Raw genomic sequence first — 24,557 nt, 5'->3', positions numbered from 1 at the left:
TCTGAGAGTCAAAGCATAACGCGGTCTTGTGGGTTTAGACCGTCATTTTCATCATCCTCAACATCCGGATCATCATCCGGATCACCACCGTTATCATCGGGTGGATTACCAGGGAAATCATCATCACCATCATCGGGATCATCATCGTCCGGAGGTCCTACGGCAGGAGTGCGTGTTGGGGTTTCCGGGTGTCGACGATTAAGGAGTTCGGATATGGTTTGAGCGGTTCCGTGGGCGCTAACACGGCGCTGAGAGAAACTGGTGAAGGTGTTGACTATAGGTGTCGGATCACGACGGAGGGAGGTTAGTCCGACCGCGTGCAGAGTTGTTTGTGTCTTGGTAGGAGGCATGATAGATGTTAAGTAACTCGGAAAGGTATGAGTTCGAATATACTGTTAAGACCGTACTCAAGTAGTATCGGATCCGAAGGGCTTCGGCCTCAGCTCGTGCGCTGTGCCCCTTTCCCGAGTCTTGCCCCTTATTTCAGAGAGCTAAAGTATCGCGTATATAGAGTAACGGCCAATCCGGATCGGATCCGGACTAGAAACTAACGGGTGAGGACTGTCCGAAGACAGAGGCGGATATGTAGACTATAGGAATCTATCCTAAGTCTCGGAGTAGACAAGAGTAGCGTACTCAAGTCCGGATGGATAACGGAGGGACTCAGAGTCCAGACGGAATGAGTGCAATCTAAGATGATATTCGAACTGATCTACTACAGCGCATATACAAAGGTTTATATACTACGGATAGCTAACGGAATGATCAATAAGCAAAGGTGCGAGGCTATGTACGAAAGTATAAGCAAAGTCTAAGTGGAGCGTATTGGTAAGTTGGATGGATCACGAATCATGAACCGGGAATGAAGTACAAGTAAAAGCGGATTCGTAAGTGTAGCGGATCAGTAAGCATAGCGGATCAGTAAGCATAGCGGAAGTAAAGGATAACCGGTATACCGGTGTACAGGAATACCGAAAGGAGATGAACGATAGTTAGAGTTATATGAACAGGAAATGAAATAAGAATCAAAGCGGATCTGTGGACCGGACGACGGATATGTTCATCGGATCTGGATCGGATCTGAGATCCAGATCATCGGATCTGTAACCGGATATATGGTATATGACAACTTCTGAACATCCGGAAACACTTGATAAGGTGAGTCCTTCTTCAGGGTGTGAAATATATGTATTCACTGACTTTCAATAGACCTCTAGTGCAGCTTGTCCTGAGAGTGCTGAGGAGGCCATGTACTTACTGGAGATGGCATGGGCAGATATGGAAGTTTGACATGTTGAAAGGGACCTTGCTGATCAGCTCCTCCTTCAGCTTTGGGTCAATACATGTTATTGGCAACTCAGGGCTAGGAGAGCAAGGAAACAATTGGGAGACATGGAAATGAACATTAGGTGTGTGCACACCCTGGTGGTGAGGAATGGTTTCAAATGTTCAGAATTTCATTTTGTTCTCCAAAATCTGACATCATGCCTGGTATGTTGTTAGTTCACATTTGTATGCCACACAAATATTCATGTTCCAAGAACTTTCTTTCAAAGATGAATGGTTGTAGTAGTCCTGTGTATTTGAATCACAATGTTTTTGTCTCACTTTAATTGTATTTACCTATCACAAACCTTCACAAATGTGTAGTGCTTTAAGTTACTTTTTGTTTCAATAGAACTACATAGGTGTTGTAAGAATTTTCAAATATTAAGGCTGCTCAGGAATTAGCACCGCATGACAGCCACACCCAAAATGTAAATTAAATTTTCGAAAAGACTCACATGTAAGTCTGTAGGTTTCTGTGAGTCCCTGTGAGTCTGTGGTGTTTGTGGTGTCGGTGCACTGTAGCTCTGTGCGCACTGTGTGTGGGGAGGGGCAGCCACTGTAAACAAAGTGTGACATTATGTAAGCAAATATCGTCCCAATACATGGTCAACACAATCATAGGAGGGTAAAGGCATACAAGACGGCGATATATGAAGCAAAATAGGTGCGTACAAGTATCGAGACTGCGATTAGAATATTATATGCATTATATGAGTGTTGAAAGTCCATATTAATCCTACCACAGGCCCTCTTCATCATCAGAATCTACCATGGCGCACTCTGCATCCTCCCACGGCACATTCTCGTCCTGGATCTTGGGTCCAGCACCACAAATATACCTAGCTGCGGCAGCTGTCAAAATAGCCTTTTTTTCCGACCCACTTTTTCCTTTCAGGTGTTTGGCTGCAGGCACTTCTGCATCAAATTGACGATGCCACCGAATCTGCAAGTCCACCTCAGAGGATTATGACAATAACAGCAACAAAAATCTCCTTTCGCCACTGGAAGTTGACTTGACCGGAAAGAGCATGTGTAGTCAGCATCAGAAAATTCACACATTCCTTATTTTGCCCTTAAACAGACTTATTCACACTTAACCACCTTGTTGAAAGTGGATCTACTTGTCTGAAATTTTCAACTTGAATGTATTAAGAAAAAAAATGTTGAGATGTATTAATGGACATATTTTATTATGTTCCACATTAAAAAAATATCAGATATGCCAGGTGAATGATGTGAGAGAGAGAAAACAAGTTTTGAGATAAGTGAGATAAGCTGATTAAGGATGTTAAGGAATGTGTGAATTTACTGATGGCCATGGTCGGAAACAGAGAAAGTTCAGACTCCGGTCACAGCCGCTTGCATGCCGCCAACGTGCATATTGTAAAGTTGGCCAAATAATGGTTGCCCGACAGGCTCTAATGTTCATTTGGTCACACCCAAGTAGGGTCGAACCTAGGTGCGTATCTCGACAGTAAGTCAAGCATAGGTAGAATTTGAGTAGAGATCTACTGAAAAAAGTTGGTTCAACTTTTTTCGACCTGACACAACTTTCCTACCGAGTCGTGCGAAAAGTTGGACATAAGTGGGCAAAAAGTAAACTCGTGATTTTCTGATAGGCTCTTGAGGTAGAGGCGATGGTGGCAGCGCAGGATCTCGCACTTGCTGCTTAGCGGCCTCGTGTTTCTACAGCCGTGGCACGCATTCAGTGAGGCGTTTTTTTGCGCTCCTCGTCTCAGCTACGTAGTCGAAGGCGTGGAAAGAGTGCTGCACCATGCATATATACAGTACATTCTCTTATATGATCAATATACTTAAATACAATGGATACAAGTCACTTAGTAGTAACGATACGTGCCATAAGTCCCACAGTTACCCGATGATCACTAATCTCAGTTTAAGTAGAGACAGTGGTCATAATTACCTCCTTGGTTCGCGCCCCACCATGCAGGGAACAGGTGAGATGTCCCACCAGCGCCTTGCACCGCAAACGAGAGGATGAACACCATGACTTGAGTGCCTCCGTCAAGGGCTACATCACTTGATCAGTCCGGGGCCCCTAATGAAGTTCGGGAATACTCACCAGCTGCGATGATGTAGTTGTATTTGGCAAACCAGCGAGGGTAGCGCCTACGCAGCCACCATTGCGAGACGAATGCGACAGAAAAGTAGGAGAGAATAGATGAATTGATCCCAACACAAAGCCATCCAATGAAGTAGCTGTGAAATATGTGAGCATGATGTCAGTAATTGAAGGAACACTGAACGTACGCGATAATTGGAGTATAAAGATAATCAGCACGAAGCTTTGGCCAGTACCTGTGAATGACCCAGAAAGGAACGGGTATGAAAAGTCCAATTACGTAAGCCCAAGGAACCCATTGGTATCTTTGGCCTGCAGAAAAGAGCTCGTTACTGAGTCCACCCCACGCAATTGCCTGAGAGTTGTACATCTGTGGCTGTTGGCCAGACCAGATATTGGTTCCTTGAACAGATAACAAGATTTCACGTTGGTTATCTATGATTGAATTCATCATGACTACATGTGCAATGTCAGTTGATTTTTGTAGTCATGCAACAAGTGGCGTGCGCACTGAAGTTCAGGATGGCACCAAGCAGCGTGCCCAGAATCTGGGCGGTAAATGCAGCGCGAGGTGGCAGCTTTGCATCTGTAAATTACGGTCAACACAGATTGCCTTGTCCTCCTACACGCTTGAAATACACGCACACTGAGCAATCTTGAGGTCGCGGAGTAATAGATTGGCTTGGGTGACAGAGTCTGTAACATTGGGTTAGCCGACCTGTTCTTTGGACGCAATGTTGACACATACTGTATCCGTATAGAACGAAGTACATATTTGCCACTGTCGCATTCGTTAATCAAAGCATATTAGAAATCAACGACGAGTAAGGTAATCACCTGGCAACCCCTTGTGAAGGTAACCACCAATCATCTGGACAAACCTGAATCCAAATTGAAATATCGAAGATCGAGATTGAATTCAAGCACCTACGGCTGGATGATAAACATCAATCCTGTAATCGCAGCGAGTGCACAGAAGAATAGGATAGAAACCGTCGCCAGCAAGAGCGAGATAAGGAAGCCCCACCTTCAACGCTCATCAGCCTGGACCATATTTCCAATCAAAAGCTACTCACCATGGCAAAGTCGAATTGGTCTTGTATAAAACGACCAGGGAAATAACGAAGGCCACGAGGAAAACGACGAAGTACCAGCTATTGGGAGCATCAGGATACTATTACAGAAATATTCATGTTGGTAAGCTGAATACAGAGAAATGCAAAACTCACCTTCAGCATCTGCTTGTAGTGGGGATCGATATCCTCATCATCGACGTCTTGCGTCCGCATTCCGTCGGCTTGCCAGAACTTCCAATCAAAATTCGCCCACGTTTTTTTGATGCTTGACAGAGTCATCCAACTCCATGCAGAGCGCATATCGTCCCAGTTCCAGAGGAGAAGATGAGTAAACGTGGCCGCCAAACCCTAGGGTTTCGGACTGTCAGTCCGCAGAGTCTCACTAACGTTTGGTGAACTTGCCAAATTTGAGGAAAGCAAGTAGACTATCCAAGTGCTGGAATAGTAAGGTACGCCTTGTTCAGCAAGCAGTGTGGGATCGACTTCATAGTTGGCATTGAGAATGAGTGTTTGATCGTACTGTGTTCCGTTTTCATAGAACAAGAGTTGAGAGAGCTGTGGGGAGTTGGGGTCAATGTTCTGCCGTTGCACATGAATGTAGACTAACGAATGGGAAGTTCTGGGCCTTCCAGATGTTGTTGTAATATACAGCCACAAACACAACCCTAGACATAAGTCAATGTAAGGTCTCGGATCAGGGCGAAGTGATCGCACATGCAAAGGAGGTAGCCCAGAAAATTCGAGAACTGTTCAAAAATATGTAAGGCTCCTGGCCCGCGGAATTGAGAAGAGGTCAAACCTGTGCTTTCAGCGGAATAGTCATAGGGTTCACCCCGCTAGAAATATACTGTCGCAGATCCAGTCAGTAACGCGATACACTTCGAAGTTCGTGTTCACACTTACTTGCCAGTCAAAGCAGAAAGACAAGAGCCCTAGACCCTCGTTACCGTTTGTACCACCAAACACTCGCGAGACAGCGGCATTGTTGGGAACTGCAAGACACATAATTGACAACCCGGTCAGAAGCGGAAAGATCCATTCTGGGAAAAGCTCCCAAAAAAGATACTGGGTCGATCAGCATGTTTGATCATTGCCGGTCTTAATCGAGGGGCTTACGCAGTAAACACAATGTAAAAGACCCTGAGCTTCCTTCGTGCTGCCATCCCGCCCTCGAAGAGAGCATCGAACATGGATAACAATGGTAGCACACCGGGGTATAACATCTTTGATGGATATAACAGGATGCCTGGAAGAAGTATGTGAACACTGGGTTCAACAACAGACTTAGTTGTGGACATACTTCTCATCATGCCACCAATTCCATAACTGAGAACTTTGTCAGCGTCCGCTGGAACTTGAACAAAAATTCTCGTACCCAAGAAGTTGAGAAGAGAAGAGTAGGAACACTGAGGCACCGGCATTGGGCGTGATATTGTAATACAATCTTCAACAAAGACAAAAATCAGTAAATTCCATTAATATGAATAATGCCCACTGACCGCTGGACAGCAAGAACTTCGGTACCTAAGGCGGAGTTGGCAGAGGCGCTTGCCATGATCACAATGAAAGCATTTTCTTTCTTGTTGAATGGCCCCTGCGGAAGATACTTAGAATAAAGCAACGGAGGTGGGTAAATTGGTTTACGGGGTTCAGATAGCGCAGGAGTCCGCGACGAGGAATAAAGGTCTCCATGAAGACGCCCAGGATATAAGAAACAACCGCGATGAACATCAATGACACTAAAACTGTTTGCTGCGGCAATGATATGAACACATAAAGTCGTCATGCTTGCTCTACCACGTACAGGCTTGAAATAATAGATTTCCGCTACAAGTTGACATTAATGAGTATCATACTGGCTAAAAACGAACCCAAGGAACTCACCGAGTACTCCGCCAAAGGTTGAGAGGCCAAGACCGATAAAGAATGCACGGAATGTCCACGGGTTCAGAGAAGGGTCGTCGTCCACCGAGATGACGTGCGTAGCAATATCACGTTCATTGGAGAGCACACCTTCCTCGCTGTCCGAGTCAGCATCAACTGTTGCAGTTTCGACGTCACCTTTCCCATCGAAGGATTTGTCATCAGTGCTAAAGGCTTTCTCGCTGGGCACAGTGTGCTCGCTGATCGCCCCTGCAGCGGTCAGACTCATCGTAACTGATAAGACAGTACTACAAGAGAAGCAAGAAGTTTCAGCGCTCAGCTGACTATAAGTATTTACCTCAAGCGACTATTCTCGTAATTGGAGATCCAGTTGTTCGGGTACTACGGCCATGTTTGTGGCATCAGTGTGTACGGACCTGTCACTACGCGTGGTATCGTGAGTATGTGTCTCGTGTCCAGTAAGATAAGAACTTGAAGGTACCTTGATCTAGCAAAAATAGCGCTGTTTCGGCATTTAACGCTGGCCCAACAGCACATATGCATGCCTGGGGGAAATCACATGGGCCAATGCATTTAATATTGCGCACCTAAGTCGGCTTCATGATGTTAGTTCTGCTGCCATGGATGGCAGAGTATCGCGCTGTCGTTGTCACATCGTCTTCGCAACCTTCCGGCAGGATTTCGCCAGTTCATCGGCAAGTCCATAATGCGGCAATACCGGTGGCCGGACAATGTTATCTATGCAAGACTCGTATGGAACTGATGGGACTGTTCTCACTTCCGAGGCCGGCGCATGTGCATAGCGGGTCGTATCACGTTGCATTTGTCATTCAAACCATGTGCTCCAATAACGGCGCAACTCCAGTACTGCATTTTCTCTTGCCATCTCTAGCGATTCAACCGTCTGAATTGTACATGTATGACCAAAAAGATGATCCGCGCTCACATACGCCACCTAGCGCATGGAAATATGCCACAATTGTGCTAAGGAATTTCATGACACGTGTGAACGAGTTGGTTATTCTTTTGAACGGTTCATCCGAGACTCGTTGTTCAATTGCAATATTACCTACAATACAGTGGCATAGCATCAAGGGAAGGATCGGCAACAGCCAAACGATACACAGTTCAACGACAGTGTTGAGCAGACGAGCGACCTTCCCATAACTGTCCGCCATTTTCTTCTTGCTCCCAACGCAATAACTCCCGTTCATTCCAATCCTTGTTCGACAGGTCTCCAACTTCCTTTAAAAATTTATCACCGCGAAACGCAATCGGGAGGTAGTCATTGTGCACGGGATGCCTATGGGTACAGGTGAATTAAGCGACACTTCAGTGAGTCAGTGAGCATTTCGAAAGTGTTGACGCACTGAAAACTTGGGTTATAATTATAGCCTTCTGCATAGCCAAGCTCCTTCATGAGGGCTGTCGGGGCATTACGGACCGCCATAGGCACAGGCATTGTCAGGTCTGACTTTGCCGCTACCTCCGCCCGGTTGTATGCCTCGTACGCACGGGTACATTTTGGCGCCTCTGATAGATAACCTACACAGTGTGCTAGATTGATTCGGCACTCGGGCATGCCAATAACCTGGCAAGCTTGAAGAGCTGCCATTGCCTGGAAACGCTCGATTGAAATTTGCCTTCAGTTATTGGTTGACATACCAAAGGAAGGGCGTGCGCATCAGCCAACCCAATATCTTCACTTGCACAAACTACCAATCTCCTCGCGATATACAACGGGTCCTCTCCTACTGTCAGCATCCGTGCTAGCCAGTACATCGCAGCACTACCGTGACTACCGCGGATGCTCTTGTGAAGCGCTGAAATCATGTCGTAGTGGCTATCCCCTACACGGTCGTAAGAAGCAGAGACACTTTGGCGTAATGATGCGAGAAGGGTATCTTCATCTCTATCAGGTTTAGAAGCCAGAACAAGTTCTAGTAAAGACAACGCAGTCCTTGCATCTCCCGTAGAAAGAGATACAATGGAAGAGATGACGCGGTCTGTGAGTTGGACGTACGGCAGAAATGGACCATCGCAACTGATAGGCGCCTGGGAGGACTCAGACTGAGGCTGAGACCGAGACAGCATATTTTGTGATGCCATGGGTTCTGTACCCACCAGTGGACTGGCTGCTCTTTCAGATTCTGGTTGTTCACGGGGGACGGATGCCAAGACTCGCTCTACAGCACTAGTGATAATACCTCGGATATCATCGTTTGTCAAGCGCTCAAGTACTAACACTCTGCAAAAGTCGGTGCTTGAAATAAAATATCACATTTTTACTCACCTGCAACGACTCAGCAATGCGCCCGTCAACCTGAATGACGGATTCTCAGTTGTCGCTCCAATCATCTTATATTTTGTTAATAGTCAAGGAGTCTTCATTATATTACACACCTGTATTTGGCCTTGTTCAACACATGGAAGGAAAACGTCCTATTCATTCGCTTCAGAAATAGCTGCGAATGTGTTCAGGAGAATAGCACCTGTTGCGCCTTGCTGAAACGATGTACCTCATCCAAGAACAATATTGTTTTTCTGGCGTAAGTGAAGTCAACGAAGTAAAATGCGAGAAAAGTTCTGCCTTACCTTCTAGTCAATGAAAGAGTTGCTTTAGCCTCTTCAAGCACCGCGCGGACATCGTTCGTACCAGAAGAAGTCGCGCTTAGCTCCCTGAAGTTGCAGTCCATGTGCTGTGCCAATAATCTTGCCAAAGTGGTCTTTCCGCAGCTCGAGGTGCGTCAATACCGAATTTAATGATAACATGGTCAAATTCCTTCACCCAGGTGGCCCCCATAATATGAGACTGCCAATAATACCACTGTCCAGCATACTCGTCAGAATAGAGTCGGGCCCAATTAAATGCTTCTGCCCGAAAAATTGGTCCAGGCATTGTGGGCGAAGCCTTTCCGCAAGAGGCATGGCGGACTTGAAGTTAGAAGGCGTGCCCTTGAAGCGTTTGCTCGATAGTGATGGCACCTCAAACTTTCGTTTCTTGGAGGTAGTGGGCGTGCCTTGGGTTATCGATGGAGGTACTAAAGGTCCGTCAGCCAGAGCGCTGGTGTGCTTGTCACGGATCTTGCTGAATATCGGCGCCAACTTCTTGGATGCCGTGTTTTTGGGTTGAGAGGAAGGTTCTCCTTGAGGTGCCACATGAATACTGCAGCCGCTGTCCAAATGTTTATTGATGTTCTCCTCCAAAACAAGCTGCAGACATATTGGACTTGCAATAAAGTGTTGGTAGTGTGATGCCTAGGGTAAATCAAATGACTGACCAAGATACTGTCGGGAACGTTAGTCGTCGAATGAGTGAGATGGCGAATATACAGTAACCCACCTGAAGGCATGTGGACGTCAGAGTGGAGATAGTAAGCTAAATCTGCCAAAGCTTCGACACGCTAATCAAAAGACGGCGTTAGAGTTCTACGGAAATGTTGGTTTCAAACTTGAATTCAAACTCAATAGTACAAGATTCCGTCAAGTATGTTAGTAGCAAAAAGGTTCCGTTTAGTACTTAACTAGGACATCCACTAGACCACTTGACAGTGTCCCGGGTCCCGGCTCTTGGCTGAAGCACTGCTCTCGATCACGGGTTATGCTAACTCATCCTTGTTGATTCGCATATCTCGAGCTAACGATGCCAGCCATAGATGTAAACGGTATCCCTGCATCAGAAGTGCGACCTTATCATGTTCTTGTAACTGGCTTTGGTGTGAGTTGTCTTGGCCTTACTCGCTCTCACCCTTTCAAACGCGCGCCTAACTGTCAGTGAGCCTAGCCGTTCTCTCGCTATGCGGTCAACCCATCATGGCTGGCTGTCAAGCCACTTCACAACACCGTTTTGACCATCGATTTGCCTGATGAACCCGTTATAATTGATGATCAAAACCCCACGGCCGAAGAAAACAGCTTTACCCAGGATACACGCGACATTTATCTATCGACCCTTCAAGTCCCCGTAACATACGAAGACGTTCTTGCCATTGTACCCGGGCTACACGCACGGCCACCTGTCCTTCCTCCTTCTGCAGATCCTGACATACCAGATACCATACTGCCAGTAGATGGATTCGATCTCATCTTTCACGTAGGCGTCGCTGGGAGAGGACCATTGCGAATGGAGAGGGTTGGGCATAAGTTTGGTTATAATATGAAGGATGCCACTGGTAGTCATGCGCCGGTCGTACGCGTATCGCGCGAGGAAAACTCTAATTCCAATCGCGGACCATCTGAACCTTCGGAGATGGAGAGGATGGAAAGAGCACGTTTAAGCGAATACCTCATTGAACCACCTGTTGATGGTACAGAACCACCCAAGCGTGGATTTGGAAAGGGATACGAGTCATTCCCCGAGGAGATTTTCACAGAAATTGATGTCGAGAAGCTCGTGCATCACCTCAAAAAGTTGGGCATCGAGGTGAGAGTGATCTGCGTGTATCTTGTCAGGAATATTGACATAGTTTGGGAAGCAAATCTATTCGTCTCTGGACGCAGGACACTACCTTTGCGACTTCATCTATTACTGCTCACTAGCCGAGAGTAAACGGGCAAGCGGGAAGGCTGATAAGTCGGCCACTAAAGTCATTTTTCTGCATTGTCCACCTGTTGATCAGCCTCTGAGCACAGGAGAGGTAACGGAAGCCATTAAGCAGTCTGTCATCTGGTTGTGTGGGGCTGCAGCAAAGTCCGCAATTTCATCTACTTAATTAACATACCGTGACGGGAGAAGCGGGGAGCTCGGCAAAGTTACATAGCTGACATGGGACTTTGGAGTACTATGTAAATACCGGGGATATGCACGATCTCTGCACCACTGACAGTAAGTACATGTAGAATATAGAAAATAAATACTGGACAGGGGTGTGTTGTTCACATTGGGGATAAGTGTATTAGAAATCTTAGTTTATTGATTGCAATCTGCAATTCTTTGTGGCACGATTGACTGTGATCTTGTCACGCAATCTCTAAAACTGCAGCCATGTCCATGCATATTTTCGGTCAACAGGTAGGCTCTGGTAGCTTGATGTTTTCGCACTTCGCGTGACGTCTAATGTTCTATAGGCAACGGAGGAGAAAGCTGAAAATGCCCGTCTGTCCTCTTTCGTCGGTGCCCTCGCTCTCGGCGACCTCGTGAAATCAACGCTTGGGCCAAAAGGCATGAACAAGATTCTTCAATCGGCGTCTTCAGGAGATATCCAGGTGACTAATGATGGTGCAACGATCTTGAAGTCCATCCAGCTCGACAATGCAGCAGCCAAGATCCTCGTCAACATCTCAAAAGTCCAAGACGACGAAGTCGGAGATGGAACAACGAGCGTGTGTGTGCTAGCAGCAGAGCTGCTGAGGGAAGCAGAGAAGTTGGTTGCAATGAAAATACATCCTCAGACGATTGTGGAAGGATACCGGATCGCAAGCATCGCTGCGCTTGCGGCACTGGAGAATGCAGCGGTCGATCACGCGTATGTATTCGTGTTTTTTGGCGTCGCTCTCCGATTTCTTACGGGAACGACTTGGTTTGTACTCTCAAATAGCTCCGATGCTGTCCAGTTCCGCCAGGATCTTTTCAACATTGCGCGTACGACCCTATCATCAAAAGTCTTATCACAAGAAAAAGATTACTTTGCCAACCTAGCTGTAGATGCCGTGCTTCGATTAAAGGTATATTGGAATCGCTGTATATGACACTAGTGTTGACTGTCTTCTAGGGGTCCACAGATCTGGAGCATATCCAGGTAATCAAAAAGGTCGGAGGCAAACTCACAGACTCATACCTTGACGAAGGTTGGCTGAGACACACAATGAATCCTACTCATCTCACCAATGTACCTCATACAGGTTTCATTCTCGACAAAACTATTGCCGTGAACTCGCCCAAACGGATGGAGAACGCAAAAATTCTGATTGCCAACACCTGTACGTGTGGGTCCATCTCGCATTGATCTAGGACTAAAGAATTGCTCAAAAGCGATGGACACTGATAAGATCAAGATCTTTGGAGCCAGAGTAAAAGTGGACTCGACTGGAAAACTTGCTGAGCTTGAGCGGGCTGAACGGGTACTCGCACGCTTTTATGACCTTCTTAATTGTCTAACGACGCATTATAGGAAAAAATGAAAGCCAAAGTCGACGCGATCGCCGCACATGGTATTAATTGCTTTGTCAACCGACAACTCATCTACAATTACCCCGAATCTCTCTTGGCAGAGAAAGGTATCATGGTGATTGAGCACGCCGATTTTGAGGGCGTTGAGCGGCTATCACTCGTGACTAGTGGTGAGATTGCAAGCACGTTCGACAGCCCAGAATTGGTGAAGCTTGGAAAGTGCGACTTAATCGAGGAAATCATCATTGGCGAGGATAAGGTTGGCGTCATTATCTGCTCCCTGATTTGAGTTGACCAAGAATTACAGCTTATAAAATTCTCTGGTGTTGCCGCGGGCGAAGCCTGCACTGTTGTGCTTCGTGGTTCAACCAATCAGATGGTTGACGAGGCCGAGCGCTCGTTGCATGATGCGCTTTCTGTCCTATCGCAAACAGTCAAAGAGACACGCATTGTCTTGGGCGGTGGATGTTCCGAGATGTTAATGAGCTGTGCTGTAGAGGAGGCCGCGCGGAAGGTCAAGGGCAAGAAGGCGATAGCTGCCGAGGCATTCAGCCGTGCTCTGAGACAAATTCCGACTATCCTCGCGGATAATGCTGGCTATGACTCGAGCGACCTTGTCGCCAAGCTGAGAGCCGCACATTACGAGGGACAGTCAGATGCTGGACTGGGTATGACTGTGTACTTTTTAAGCGCGGGCTGAACTTATAGGATTTTCAGATATGAACCAGGGCACCATCGGCTCGATGAAACAATTAGGTGTTACGGAGAGCTACAAACTGAAGCGGCAGGTTGTGCTCAGTGCAAGCGAGGCAGCAGAGATGATAATAAGGTATGCGGTGTGCCCTCCGGACCATGATCTGTCATTTAACCTTGGATGTGAACAGGGTGGATGATATTCTGCGTGCATCGCCTCGGAGGCGCGAAGCAGTATGAGTAGAGTAATATTATTGGTGTCGCGTTTGATAACTCCAGCAGCCATACCTAGTATACTCCACAAGTGGTATGTAAAGACACTTTTAGGTGTGAATATGATACAGCTATACCTGTAGAAAAAATCTTCCGAAACGAACTGACAACACTGAACAGTCAGCGGCTATATTTAGCCCCAGTACTATGTATATGTATGAAGTGATACCGTCATACTGACGCCTAGATTGCGACATGTGGCAGGTCGCAAAACCTTACACGGGGAAGTCGGGTCACCGAGAGCTGGATATAACACAGTGAGTCACTGAAGCTTGACTGAAGCTATCCTCCACTATTACCGAGATGTCAACGAACATTACTTTCCATCCAGGTGTGTTCCTGGAACGGCTTTTATCTAGAAATAAAATACCAAGGTTTATAGGATCTGTTGACACCCAAGAACGTGTTGGCTTGCTCAAACAAACGGGTGTTACTATCTGGCTGACTGGACTCAGTGCTAGTGGAAAGGTCTGTTACTCTCTCCATCTTACCACTGGTGCGCTGATTCCCTCGCAGTCAACGATAGCATGTGCTCTAGAGCAACATCTACTTCACTTACACAAATTCACCTACCGGCTCGATGGAGACAACGTTCGCTTAGGGCTCAATAAGGACCTTGGTTTCGACGAGAAGTCCCGGGTGGAAAATATCAGGCGCATAGGCGAGGTACTGCATAGGAGTCTAGGATTATGGAGCAGCTACGTCCTTATCTTTCTTTGAAGGTCTCCAAATTATTCGCGGACTCTGCTTGCATCGCGATCACAGCTTTTATATCGCCCTACAAAGCAGATCGACAAGTAGCCCGCGAACTTCATGAGAAAGGAGGCCTCGGGTTCATCGAAGTGTTTGTTGATGCCCCTCTCAGTGTGGTTGAACAGCGCGATCCGAAAGGGCTCTATAAAGCAGCTCGTGCAGGAACAATCAAGGGTAAGTCACCCTACGATATCCTCACTCTAAGATGAAGGTACTTAAAATTTATATGTAGATTTCACTGGCATATCTGCGCCGTACGAAGCTCCCGAGAAACCTGATATACACATCAGAACAGACGAATGCGATGTAACTAGAGCAGTCGAGGTCATCATTGAATACCTCACCGAGCATAATTATATTTCGTAGTTACCAAGGACAGCAAAAAGGAATCTATACAGTCCATATACCGGCTAGAATTTTAGAAAAGTAGAATGTCATTAGAATATCAAGATGATCAAAGTTTGACAACTAGCTGGACTCCAGGACGATATCAGTTACAGAATCCCATTTCCATGCGTCCGTGTCTTCCGTAAAAGTATCCCTCTCAATAGCACCCTCTTCCTGCTCTTCCGCTATAGAGTCCCCTGCGGCTTGTTCGAGCATCATTGTAAAACCAACTTCGATTACAGACAGCCATTTTGTTAAATCATTGACGGACCGCACCAGCTGCACATTCGTGGCGTCATGGCTCATGATATTACAGAGATCCAGCGGCAATACTTGAGGCCCGACAGTCGACAATTGCGCTGATGGACCAGAGTGAGATAATGAAGCGGAATGAGATAAGTTAGAAGGCCCGGAGGGAGAATGGCTCCGTGCAAGTGTAAGGGAAGCGCTGGAAGCGTTCGCTGCAGGAAGGGAACCAAGACCGACGGAGCTCTTTTCGCTCGTCGTCGCGGGTGATCCAAATCCACTAGGAGCATGGACATAAGAGCTTTTATTGTGGACAAGGGCCATAGGTGACGGCGGGAGCAAATCTGTTAGACCCAACTGGTGCTCCGACGTAATGGTAGGCACCTAGAATGACATGAGCAAATAATTCAGTGATATACCGTCGTTGCTACCTTCACTGCGTCCTTAAGTCCTGGCAGAATTAAACTTGCTGCAGAGCTGCTGCCGTCACTGCCTTTGCTTGATGCGCTACCACTCCTCTCTCGGACCACAAAAGGCCTAACAGGTGGCAAAAGAGGAGAGGTCGGAGTAGTATCCATGACAGTAGCAGAAGCTTGTGAAAAGAATAAGCTGACAATAGCTGATGTCAACTACAACGTATATACCTTCAGCCCTCTCCTCTGGAGGCGTGTTTTCCTCTTTCATTTCAACATCCACAGAAGTTGGGACATTGGTGGAAAGTTTCGATTTCGCTCGAGAAGCTGTCCTGGGAGGAAACGCGAAATCGTTGTATTTGACCATCTGAACATCATCTGTGCTGTCTGCAATGGCTAATGGACGTTTGAATGGCGTACGATCACGTGATGGTGATGAAGAGGAAGGTGCTAAAGGTGTTGGGCTTGGAGTATCACGTAGTGGTGGAGGTGGCATTGGAGTCCGCAAGGTTTCAAATCCAGGATTCACAGAGTCATCATCAAAAAGGCCACGCAATGATGTAGGTAACCGTGCTGAAGGTTTGATAGTAGGAACTGATAGTGACGAGTCAACTGGAAAGGTATCCGGCAATAGATCTTCCTTTAATGCAGCTTGAAACGTTCGACGTCTTATCGTGTCGAATTCCCAGAGGTCTGTCTCTTCATCTACCACGCCTTGCAAGCTAAGGAATAACTTTAGCCAGCAAGGAGCGCTGCACAAATGGCACTCACTCTCTTTTCTCCTCATTCTCCCAGTCGAGTGGTTCCACTAAGCTATTGCGAGTACCCCCATTCTGCATCCAAGCATCGTACCGGAGTATCAGCTCCCGTAGAGTAGACACGTTTGCCTTTGACACCGATTTCATCCACTTCGTTCTAATTAATTCATCAGCGGAAAATCGCTTGTTCCTCGAATTAATTATGCCATCAATCAGGGCGACATCAAAAGCGAAAAACTCACCTCGTTCGGAGAGACTTTGAGACAGTGCGACACGAACTCTCGCATTTCTTTGCTACCATCCGCTTCGGCCAATTGAGGAGGTTGTACTTTGGTAATCAATTGCATGACCTTGAATGCATCCCTCAAATCTGAGTGAGGAGGTGCGCCCTTCACCATCTCATAAATCATGATGCCCAGACTCCAAATATCGGCCTTGCTATCGTACGCTGGAACTGGCTGTGCTACTTCTGGAGCCATCCAATTCGGGGTGCCCATCAGAGTGTTTCGTTTGCTCGTAGTTGTGGCAGAGAGTGCGGAGACACCGAAGTCGCAAATCATAACTTTACCGGTGGCAGTGATGAGGATGTTAGCGGCTTTGATGTCTCTATGGATAATGGCGGATTTATGTAGGTAGTTGAGCCCAATGACAACCTCACGGGTGATGAGCACAATGAACCGCTCCTCAAGAATACGGTCTTTAGAAGTCTGCATAAGAGTGCGGACACTCCCGCCCTGGGCGAATTCCATAGCGATCCAAACGCGCGGACCGTCAAGGTAACAACCGTAATATTTGGTGACGTTGGGGGCATCGCGAAGCTGGGTTAATAGAGCCACTTCGCGTTGAATGGCTTCCACGTCGTCGTCAGCAGTGTCTAGGTTAATGATTTTTAGGGCCACGATATTTCCTGTGGGTATATGGACGCCTTTATGGACGGAACCATAGGCACCCTTGCCTACAGTTTCCAGGCGTCTGAATAGCTGATGCACGGTTGGCTGAGCAGCCATTGCGGCAACCACAACCACAACGCTGACAGAGGCGTCCTGGAGATGATCCGAGATCGATGAGGCTGGCTGGGTTGAAGGGTGTCACAGTGAGCTATTGATTCAATTGTATGTGACTGTCACAATGTCACAGTAGGAGGAAGGTATGACTCTGATCATAATGAATCTATAAAGTCCAAGTCAGAAACTTTCGTTTCGTACCCCTGCGCGCGATGATGAACTTTGACGTTACTCCAGTTGAAGTAGTCACTCGTGAATTCGTGGTAGTCATCCTCGCGGGATTTGGGAACGAGTAAGTCCTGACACTCATGAATGATGGATTGACTACATCATTAATTTGTAGATTACTCCCTTTGACCGGCGAACATGGTGATGAGCCCTGTCCAAAGGCGTTGCTTCCGATTTCAAATAAGCCTATGCTCGACTATCCCCTGTCATGGGTCGAGCAATCTGGCATCAAAGGTGGACCTAATAACTTCATACAAATTGTTCGGATCAACGATGGCTTATCGAGTCACAGATGTCCTTTTGATCTGTCCTTCATCCCACCGCCCTGCAATATCACATTATATCCATTCACAGTCTTCATCTGCATCCTTCTTTTCCGTTCATATTGACCTCCAGACTTTCGATGAATCGCAGGAACTAAGTGCAGGGACATGCTCCGTACTTCGCCATTTCGCCAACCGCATCAAGGAGGACTTCATTCTCATCCCTTGCGACTTCATAACGCCACCTTCCCTACCCTTATCAAAACTTCTCAACAAGTTCCGCACGGACACGATGTCGGATGGTTCCATTGTGACTTCGTGTTGGTATGAACACAAACCAGACAAGCAATCCACTCCAGATGAGTGGGGTTCTCCAGCACAACCAACTCCGATTGTATGGGATCAACTCACTGGGACCCTGTTATATGTAGATAGTCCGTACGAAACTGATAAAAACGGCGATGAGCTGGAGTTGCGGATGACCTTACTCTCAAGGTAATTTATATCGCTCCGCAATCATGTGTGATGACTCAATTGCTTAGATATCCACAGGCAAAGTTGTCTTCGAGGCTGCTAGACTCCCATGTTTACGTCTGTAAACGCGCTGTGCTCGACTTGTTGGCCCAAAAAACTCGGTTTGACTCTCTCAGAGAAGACTTCTTTCCTTGGTTATGCAAATTGCAGTACCAATCAACTAAGCGGGAAAAATATGCTACGAGCATTCGAATAGGAATTATAATTCACCGAGCGGATGACGGGTTCGCTATTCGCGTCAACAATCTACCAGCGTACCTCGAAGCAAATCGTCACGTTTGTCCTTTTCCTGTCTTGATCAGATCATCACTGAAAACGAGATACACCAGTTCGTGGCTGACACCTCCATTGGAGACTTCACACGTGTCGAAGAGAAGTCAACCATTAAAAAATCTACCATAGGAAAACATTGTGTCATAGGAAAGATGGTGAAGATTGTGGGATGCGTTCTCCTGGATCATTGTGTGATTTCTGATGGGTGTGTAATTTTCAAATTATTATCTGACAATGACATACCTTACTCCAGGGCGAAGCTGGATGGATGCATTTTGGGTAATAGTACTATTGTAGGATCGAAAGCAGAGTTGGTACGATGCGTTACCCAGGCTGGATACGAAGTAAAAGATAATGGTGAGCCGAGCACTCCACTTGCCTACTTCAGCAGCACAAGTAAACATTCTTGACAGAATCAGTGCGACACGAGAAGCTTGACATTTCAGACTGGGCCGCACAGCCAGAAGACAGCGAAGGCGATGTTGAAGGCAGTACAGGAGAGGAAGAAAGTGATGAAGACGAAGACTAACCAGCCAGAACCACGTACTTTCGGTGGAAGGCCTGTATACAGTGCATAGACAATGTGAACATTATGTTGTCGTCTGATTTCCAAGACCTATGCAGATTGTGATCCTCGCGCAGGCTTCCTCATGTCCTGTCTCCCCTTTGTCAACGTTCTTTGCTGGCTCACCAACCGTTACCCCAGCCCCACCGTCAAGCTTGATTTTCAATTCTGTTTTTTGTACGATATGAAATGACACGTGCGCCGTTCCTTGCTCTTTAACATATCTGCACTCAGTGGTGACTTGCAAGAGCTATGTGTAGAAAAGATCTAAGTGACTCGTCTATTCTGCCAGTGAACGCACTTGGCGCTCAGCAAGAATTCATCATCAAAGTAAGCTGACATAGTGTACAAGTGTTCTTCCAAACTGCAAATAAAGCCTATTGACATCACTGTCTCCGCCGTTCTGCACGATAGCGCTCTGCAAGATATCTGCAAGTAAATCTTAGCATCAGTAGATGCAAGGCAGCACTATCCTGCTCACCCTTCGCCACCCCAAAGCGTGAGCAGGCCGAATGCAACAGCGGTGACGACATCCCGGTTCCACTTAGGTTTGTGCCAGTTGGAATAGCTATAGTATCCCACTGCTCCAAGGATCGCCGTGTTTACTAAAGAAAAAGGAGGGGATGAACATCTCAAGAAATCGGCAGATGAATTTTCGCTGACCTAGTCCGACCAAACCGCCCAAGACACCTGGACGGAAGACATGTTCTCGAAGCTGCATGTAGATGAGAGTACCCTCCTCACGCGCGCGTCGTTCTTCCTGGCGGCCGATAGGGGTCTGTCGATACTTCTCTGCTGCGTAGCCTTCAGTCCCGATCAATAGCAGTGCTCCTGCCGCTGCCGAGCTGATGGCAGTGAGATTCCGACGAAGACTGGGTTTTGTGTAGAATCCGTAGCCCACGCTAGACAGAAGGCCGATATTCACTTTAGGATAACATCGTCAACCAACCCAAAGATTCGGAAAAAATGACCATACCCAGGCCGATTAGACCACCAGCAACACCTGGACGAAACAATAGTGTTTTGTGACCTCCCACAGATAAATGCCTTCCGCCTGAGCCTCCTGAAAGCGCCTATTCTTTTTACCTTTCACCGGTTTCCTGCCTGGGTCGACGAGATCATCATCGACGTCTTCTGGAACATATGTTTCGGATGTGTATGTCGCAAGGTTCTCTTTAAAATCGCTGGAAACGACGTTCACTTTAGAAGTGTCATCAACAACATTACTTGCAGCGGAGCGCTCGGTCGTGAGGAGCGCAGGATCAGGACGAGGCTGAGGGGCATAATGAGCACGACTCAATAGTATTCTAAATTTCGCAAGTACATACCTGCTCAGACGAGGGAGGAGCATCGTGAGCAACAACGGATGCGTAGGACATATTATAGGAGTCGCTCGAAGGTTAGTTTAGAAACTAGAATGTTCAACGTGAAAGGTCTCATGTTTTTGGAACGAAGGAGGCAACATGACGTCACTTCACTGCGTCATAGGAGACACTTGCCTTTCTCGTCATTTTGGGAAGGGTATATGATTATGTGCTATGTGCTGTGGCTTTGTAACAGAAAATATGTTATGTAGGTAGGGGGTACAGAAAGCGACAGTGGTGCATAAAAAGGTTCGACGAAAATTAGAAGACATCCAATGAGTGTGGACAATCAGCAGCTACATGCCCGTGCCCCTCACAGTCAACGCAAAATAAGTCTGACGGATCTCCATTCGTCTTCTTGACAGCGTTTTGGTCACGAGAAGGGGTCGTGTCGTCCCGTAAAAGGTCGCAAGTGAAGATGTCGTGCCCCGGTCTCTCACAGATCTCACAGACGTCTTCGCTAGAACTTCGATTAAAGCTGTTTGGCGTGGATGAACGCCTGCGAGGAGGCAAATCTATTGGTTCGAGGCTATTCTTTGACAACTTCTTGTTGTTCCGTGACAACTTCTCTTTGAGGCGCTCGAGTTCTTGCTCGAGTTCATCCTGTAAGAAGTTAGATAAGTATGACAGCGTACTTATATGTTGCGGAAACTTACTTCGCGATAGATCTATAAATTGAATCAGACTCTGCTCCACATGCATTGACAACACGTACCTTTGACTCCACAAGCGCCTCTAGCTCACCGATCTCTTTATTCAGCTGTACACTGATTAGGAAGGCATAACAAGAGAGACTGGCACATACGTCGTGTGAGACACGGGCGGTCTTCATCTCAGCTTCAGCTAAGCGCTTGCGCAACTGTTCCAGTTCGTTCTGCGACACAAGTCAGTTCGACAAGCTGGATACCCTACGCATTGACATACTTCCAGCCTAGCTGTCTGCTCGTCACCAGATGCCGGTGTGTTGTGCGTTCCAAGAGCAGCCTCTTCACGCAACAAACTCTGCTCGATGTTCTCCTCCAGTAATTTCAGTTCCTGTAATAAAAGGTAAAGGATAGTTCGTCGGCTGCCTCACGTGAGTCGCACCTGGCGAAGTTGATCTGTCTCTGACATCAAGAGTCTGTTCTCAGACTCTAATAGCTTATTTCGCTGAGTTACTGCTGAAGTCTCTTGTTGCAAGTCTTGAACAATGTGCCTGTAGTGAAATATGAGCGCCAGAAGAAGAATTTAAGAACAGAACCGACTTGAGACCCATTACTTCAGCAGATTCCTGCTTAGACGATGTTGGTGTCCTTGGTGGCTCTTGGATGCCATTGACAGGAATGTCGCGGTTAAGTCTCTTCTTCATAGTGTCGAGCTCCGTAGCACGCTCCTCGAGACCCTTGCGCAAAACAAGCACCTCCTTCTGTACTTGCTCGTACTTCGCTTGCCAATTGGTGTCGTCCTACACTCACAATTGTCAATGACCATGTGCGAAACCAGGGTAGCTTCTTACATCAGCTGCTGAAGAGGCCGATGCAAATTCTGCTGCAGATGAGCGCAATTGATTGAGTTCGTCACGCAGCTCCTGAATCTCCTCCGTGAGGCGCGTGCGCTCATCAGCTTTGAGTTTCTGCGAGTCGGGAACACCGTCTGTTTCCAGCTCAGCTACCTGATGGACCAAGTTAAGATGTGAAGTGGCTCGAAGCAAGCCACTCGCAGCAACATCGGATCTCAGATTTTCGATTTCGGCCTGGGCATTTTCGAGGGCAAGAGTACTTTCTCGCAAGGCCTCCTCGACCTCTTCGACGCGACTTTTAGCGAGAGCCTCAGCTTTGAGAACCTGTTCAACAGTCTTGCGCCCCTCGCTGAGTTCGTTTCGCATTACATCCTCCTTGTCCTTGAATCGTTTGATTCGCTCACGCACGGCAGCTTCCTCCCGTTCAGATACCGCATGAGCATCTTCAAGAGAGTCCTCCAGCGTGGCAAGTTTGCGTTGCAAGTGTTGCACTTGCTCGCGAAGATTCTCGTTGTCGATTTCAGCAGCGGAAGTGGCGCGTTGGAGGGCGGCGCTTGGAGAGAGAGGAGTCGAGGCTTTCTTGACTTGGTCCTCGAGAAACACGACCCGGTCCTCGAGCTCATATTGGCGCGAATCTGCCGTACTGAGACGTTCTTCGTACAACGCAATTGTTTCCTAAGATAATGGTCAAGTTCACGTCAGTTCAAACGTAACATAGCTGACCTGGCCAGCTTGACGCAGCTCATCAATCTGTGCGTTTAATTCTTTTCTGTCCACCTCTAATTCACCCGACACCTTCTCCAATCGACCTTCTAAAAGCCCGATTTCGTCATTCTTAGCCTTAAGTAGCGCATCCCTATCATGCTCAACGCCCTCTTTCACCGCAATTGCCTCTTTGAGACTCTTGACGAGTGACTCGTTCGTACCAAATTTGGCCTGTAAGTCTGCGACACGAGCCTCGTTCTCATTCTTGATGCGTTCTAGTTCCGAAGTTGTTTTCAGCGCGGCGCGTTCAAGAGATTCAATTTTCGACTCTCGTTCAGTGAGTTTACGCTCGAGAGTGCGGAGCTGGTTCTCTGTGGAGGAAACAGAGGCGAGAGCTGTATCGCGCTCAGATTCGAGTGCTTGGACTAGCGCGACGTCTGCACGGGCCGCATCAGCAGCATCACGAAGAGAAGCATTCTCGCGCTCGAGAGATTCTAGGCGAGAATGCAGAGCGTCCTTTTGCAAGTCATTGTCGGGGAAAGCAGATCGAAGGGAGGCAACTGAGGACGGCCGAGATGGACTGGCGCCACTGATCTTGGGTGGCGAAATAGACTGCCCTAAGAGGAGTTGGTTAATCTTATCCTGCAAAGCCTGTGAAGAAGCAGTCAGATCCATCGAAGAACGCAGCTGAACGCGCGATGTTGGGTCCTCATGTGCGAGGTCGGGGCCATCATTCAAGGAATAAGTGGACGTAAAGGATGCTGATCGAGCAGGAGAGGCTGGAGGTGGCATAGCAATTGCGCTGGGTATCCTTGGGCGTGGGGTGTTTAGGGAAGTGCGGCCTTTGAGACCGGGGGTGAGTGCGCCGCTGTACACATTGGGAGCACGAGGAGCAGCACCAGCCTTTGGCGTAGGTAAATGGAAAATCCGAAGAGTGTATATTCAAATCAACAGCTGGGGGTCCGCGTGATGGCGAAGATGGAGAACGAAGAGTATACTCTGAGGTACAGTCGCCATTGGCTTTCAATTGTTTGGCTGTGAGACCGATATATTTGGAGGCCCTCGAACCTGAGGTAATTTGAGTGTCTAATCCAGGTCTTGGCGATTGTGACAAGCCTAACTGTGGAGTTGGCTTTGTTTTACGAGCTGCAGGAGTTGTGCCAGCGTTAGAGCGGCTAAAGAGGTTGGACGGGGTGATGCGTCCACTTCCAAAAGATAGTGAATGTGAGGGAGTGACTCTACCAGAAAAGGATGGCGTTATGCGACCACTGCGAGAGGAGGCGACTGAGGGAGGCCGGTAGCTAGAAGGCATTGTGGGGGCAGAAAGCTTCGTAGTAGCAACGAATACACCGCAATTTGGAGGACACACAAAGTACTGTTTCCTGTAGAAATACTTTCAGCAAGATACTCTGCAGCTGTTATTTTACACGGACACCAGCAGTCAATAGGGAGCAGAAAACTCACCCCCCAACAGATCCATCATTCTTTCCTTTGCCTGAAAAACCTCCACTGAGTTCAACCCCTGCCCATAGGCCGGATTTACCGTCGATCTCTCCAATATACCTTAGGCAGCCCTCGAACCCCAAAGACTCTATCCTGACATTGTCTCCGACTTCGAATGTTTTCCCGGCTCGACTTACGCTACGGGTAAAAAACATCTGATTGTCTGCTTGCAGCGCGTGGTCCAGGAGTCTTTGTTCTGCTCTGTGCAAATGCAGAGGTTGAAGCGACTGAGGGAGGACGACCAGTTACAGAACGACGGCCTGATTGCAATGTCGCCAAACTTGACTTTGGAGAAGATGACGAAGGGGAAGTATTCGAAGTAGTGCTGGCGCGATGTTGTGCAGGATCGTTGGCCTTGATCGCGTTTGCGAATGCACGGGACATAAATTCCACATCAGAGTCAAAGGCGGGTTGAGAATTGGCGGAGGATGAAGAACGAAATCTGCCTGGAGTAGGGATTCCGCTAGACTTTCCAGGAGTCGGAATACCTGATATTCTGGGTTTTCCTGGCGTTGTCGACATTCTGAGGGATCCAGAGTTACTTGTGAGTACTTGTTGAGTACAACCCTGAATTATTAAATGGTCACATGACTTGGATGAGCATGATCGACCGTGA

General features: G+C 47.5%; 9 protein-coding genes across 9 annotated transcripts; 4 read left to right on the top strand and 5 right to left on the bottom strand.

The window, feature by feature from the left end:
- Positions 1-3,221: 3,221 nt before the first annotated feature.
- On the bottom strand, positions 3,222-6,640 carry DFJ58DRAFT_718493 (OPT oligopeptide transporter protein-domain-containing protein; the record flags this gene model as incomplete). The annotated part of the gene is made up of 22 exons (XM_041384483.1): positions 3,222-3,361; positions 3,413-3,549; positions 3,601-3,868; positions 3,924-3,998; positions 4,058-4,108; positions 4,161-4,193; positions 4,250-4,293; positions 4,344-4,439; positions 4,489-4,586; positions 4,642-4,836; positions 4,891-5,043; positions 5,096-5,153; positions 5,203-5,234; positions 5,288-5,335; positions 5,392-5,553; positions 5,616-5,734; positions 5,789-5,814; positions 5,864-5,932; positions 5,988-6,082; positions 6,133-6,240; positions 6,293-6,315; positions 6,373-6,640. The coding sequence occupies 22 exons, from the start codon at positions 6,638-6,640 to the stop codon at positions 3,222-3,224; spliced, it is 2,298 nt and encodes a 765-aa protein (XP_041238804.1).
- Positions 6,641-7,188: 548 nt separating this feature from the next.
- DFJ58DRAFT_811534 (P-loop containing nucleoside triphosphate hydrolase protein) lies at positions 7,189-9,856 on the bottom strand. Its single transcript, XM_041391491.1, has 10 exons — positions 9,716-9,856; positions 9,654-9,660; positions 9,161-9,601; positions 8,968-9,108; positions 8,865-8,916; positions 8,776-8,814; positions 8,666-8,730; positions 8,038-8,620; positions 7,743-7,990; positions 7,189-7,675 (listed from the first exon to the last, which is right to left on the bottom strand). Exons 1-10 carry the CDS (start codon positions 9,723-9,725, stop codon positions 7,501-7,503), a joined length of 1,761 nt encoding a protein of 586 aa, XP_041238803.1. The 5' UTR covers positions 9,726-9,856; the 3' UTR covers positions 7,189-7,500.
- Positions 9,857-11,252, top strand: DFJ58DRAFT_811518 (uncharacterized protein). The gene is made up of 3 exons (XM_041391490.1): positions 9,857-10,090; positions 10,157-10,795; positions 10,848-11,252. The coding sequence occupies exons 1-3, from the start codon at positions 10,016-10,018 to the stop codon at positions 11,082-11,084; spliced, it is 951 nt and encodes a 316-aa protein (XP_041238802.1). The 5' UTR covers positions 9,857-10,015; the 3' UTR covers positions 11,085-11,252.
- Positions 11,253-11,315: 63 nt separating this feature from the next.
- On the top strand, positions 11,316-13,572 carry DFJ58DRAFT_811514 (chaperonin Cpn60/TCP-1 family). Its single transcript, XM_041391489.1, has 10 exons — positions 11,316-11,383; positions 11,440-11,837; positions 11,910-12,036; positions 12,084-12,159; positions 12,214-12,291; positions 12,344-12,432; positions 12,483-12,740; positions 12,789-13,149; positions 13,199-13,310; positions 13,366-13,572. The coding sequence occupies exons 1-10, from the start codon at positions 11,357-11,359 to the stop codon at positions 13,412-13,414; spliced, it is 1,575 nt and encodes a 524-aa protein (XP_041238801.1). The 5' UTR covers positions 11,316-11,356; the 3' UTR covers positions 13,415-13,572.
- An 81-nt stretch (positions 13,573-13,653) lies between these two features.
- Positions 13,654-14,617, top strand: DFJ58DRAFT_101998 (adenylylsulfate kinase). The gene is made up of 4 exons (XM_041378605.1): positions 13,654-13,915; positions 13,964-14,113; positions 14,170-14,374; positions 14,433-14,617. The coding sequence occupies exons 1-4, from the start codon at positions 13,751-13,753 to the stop codon at positions 14,564-14,566; spliced, it is 654 nt and encodes a 217-aa protein (XP_041238800.1). The 5' UTR covers positions 13,654-13,750; the 3' UTR covers positions 14,567-14,617.
- Positions 14,618-15,321: 704 nt separating this feature from the next.
- Positions 15,322-17,095, bottom strand: DFJ58DRAFT_101950 (kinase-like domain-containing protein). Its single transcript, XM_041378604.1, has 5 exons — positions 16,247-17,095; positions 16,018-16,187; positions 15,667-15,968; positions 15,478-15,613; positions 15,322-15,425 (listed from the first exon to the last, which is right to left on the bottom strand). Exons 1-4 carry the CDS (start codon positions 17,009-17,011, stop codon positions 15,519-15,521), a joined length of 1,332 nt encoding a protein of 443 aa, XP_041238799.1. The 5' UTR covers positions 17,012-17,095; the 3' UTR covers positions 15,322-15,425; positions 15,478-15,518.
- A 55-nt stretch (positions 17,096-17,150) lies between these two features.
- DFJ58DRAFT_811501 (UDP-3-O-glucosamine N-acyltransferase) lies at positions 17,151-19,183 on the top strand. Its single transcript, XM_041391488.1, has 7 exons — positions 17,151-17,300; positions 17,352-17,470; positions 17,529-17,994; positions 18,042-18,309; positions 18,363-18,511; positions 18,560-18,663; positions 18,720-19,183. Exons 1-7 carry the CDS (start codon positions 17,221-17,223, stop codon positions 18,833-18,835), a joined length of 1,302 nt encoding a protein of 433 aa, XP_041238798.1. The 5' UTR covers positions 17,151-17,220; the 3' UTR covers positions 18,836-19,183.
- A 21-nt stretch (positions 19,184-19,204) lies between these two features.
- Positions 19,205-20,257, bottom strand: DFJ58DRAFT_811499 (uncharacterized protein). The gene is made up of 5 exons (XM_041391487.1): positions 20,200-20,257; positions 19,886-20,144; positions 19,535-19,795; positions 19,353-19,476; positions 19,205-19,300 (listed from the first exon to the last, which is right to left on the bottom strand). The coding sequence occupies exons 1-5, from the start codon at positions 20,248-20,250 to the stop codon at positions 19,258-19,260; spliced, it is 738 nt and encodes a 245-aa protein (XP_041238797.1). The 5' UTR covers positions 20,251-20,257; the 3' UTR covers positions 19,205-19,257.
- Positions 20,258-20,339: 82 nt separating this feature from the next.
- On the bottom strand, positions 20,340-24,511 carry DFJ58DRAFT_811496 (uncharacterized protein). The gene is made up of 10 exons (XM_041391486.1): positions 24,084-24,511; positions 23,391-23,820; positions 22,457-23,341; positions 21,941-22,408; positions 21,731-21,886; positions 21,480-21,679; positions 21,322-21,430; positions 21,160-21,270; positions 20,951-21,109; positions 20,340-20,838 (listed from the first exon to the last, which is right to left on the bottom strand). Exons 1-10 carry the CDS (start codon positions 24,461-24,463, stop codon positions 20,497-20,499), a joined length of 3,240 nt encoding a protein of 1,079 aa, XP_041238796.1. The 5' UTR covers positions 24,464-24,511; the 3' UTR covers positions 20,340-20,496.
- Positions 24,512-24,557: the final 46 nt, after the last annotated feature.

This window comes from Suillus subalutaceus (genome assembly GCF_016647625.1).
Source record: "Suillus subalutaceus strain FC151 chromosome Unknown DFJ58scaffold_141, whole genome shotgun sequence".
In the NCBI taxonomy this organism is placed as follows: Eukaryota; Fungi; Basidiomycota; class Agaricomycetes; order Boletales; family Suillaceae; genus Suillus; species Suillus subalutaceus.
The sequence above is the reverse complement of the archived record's forward strand: the minus strand, read 5'-3'. Positions and strand labels throughout refer to the sequence as shown.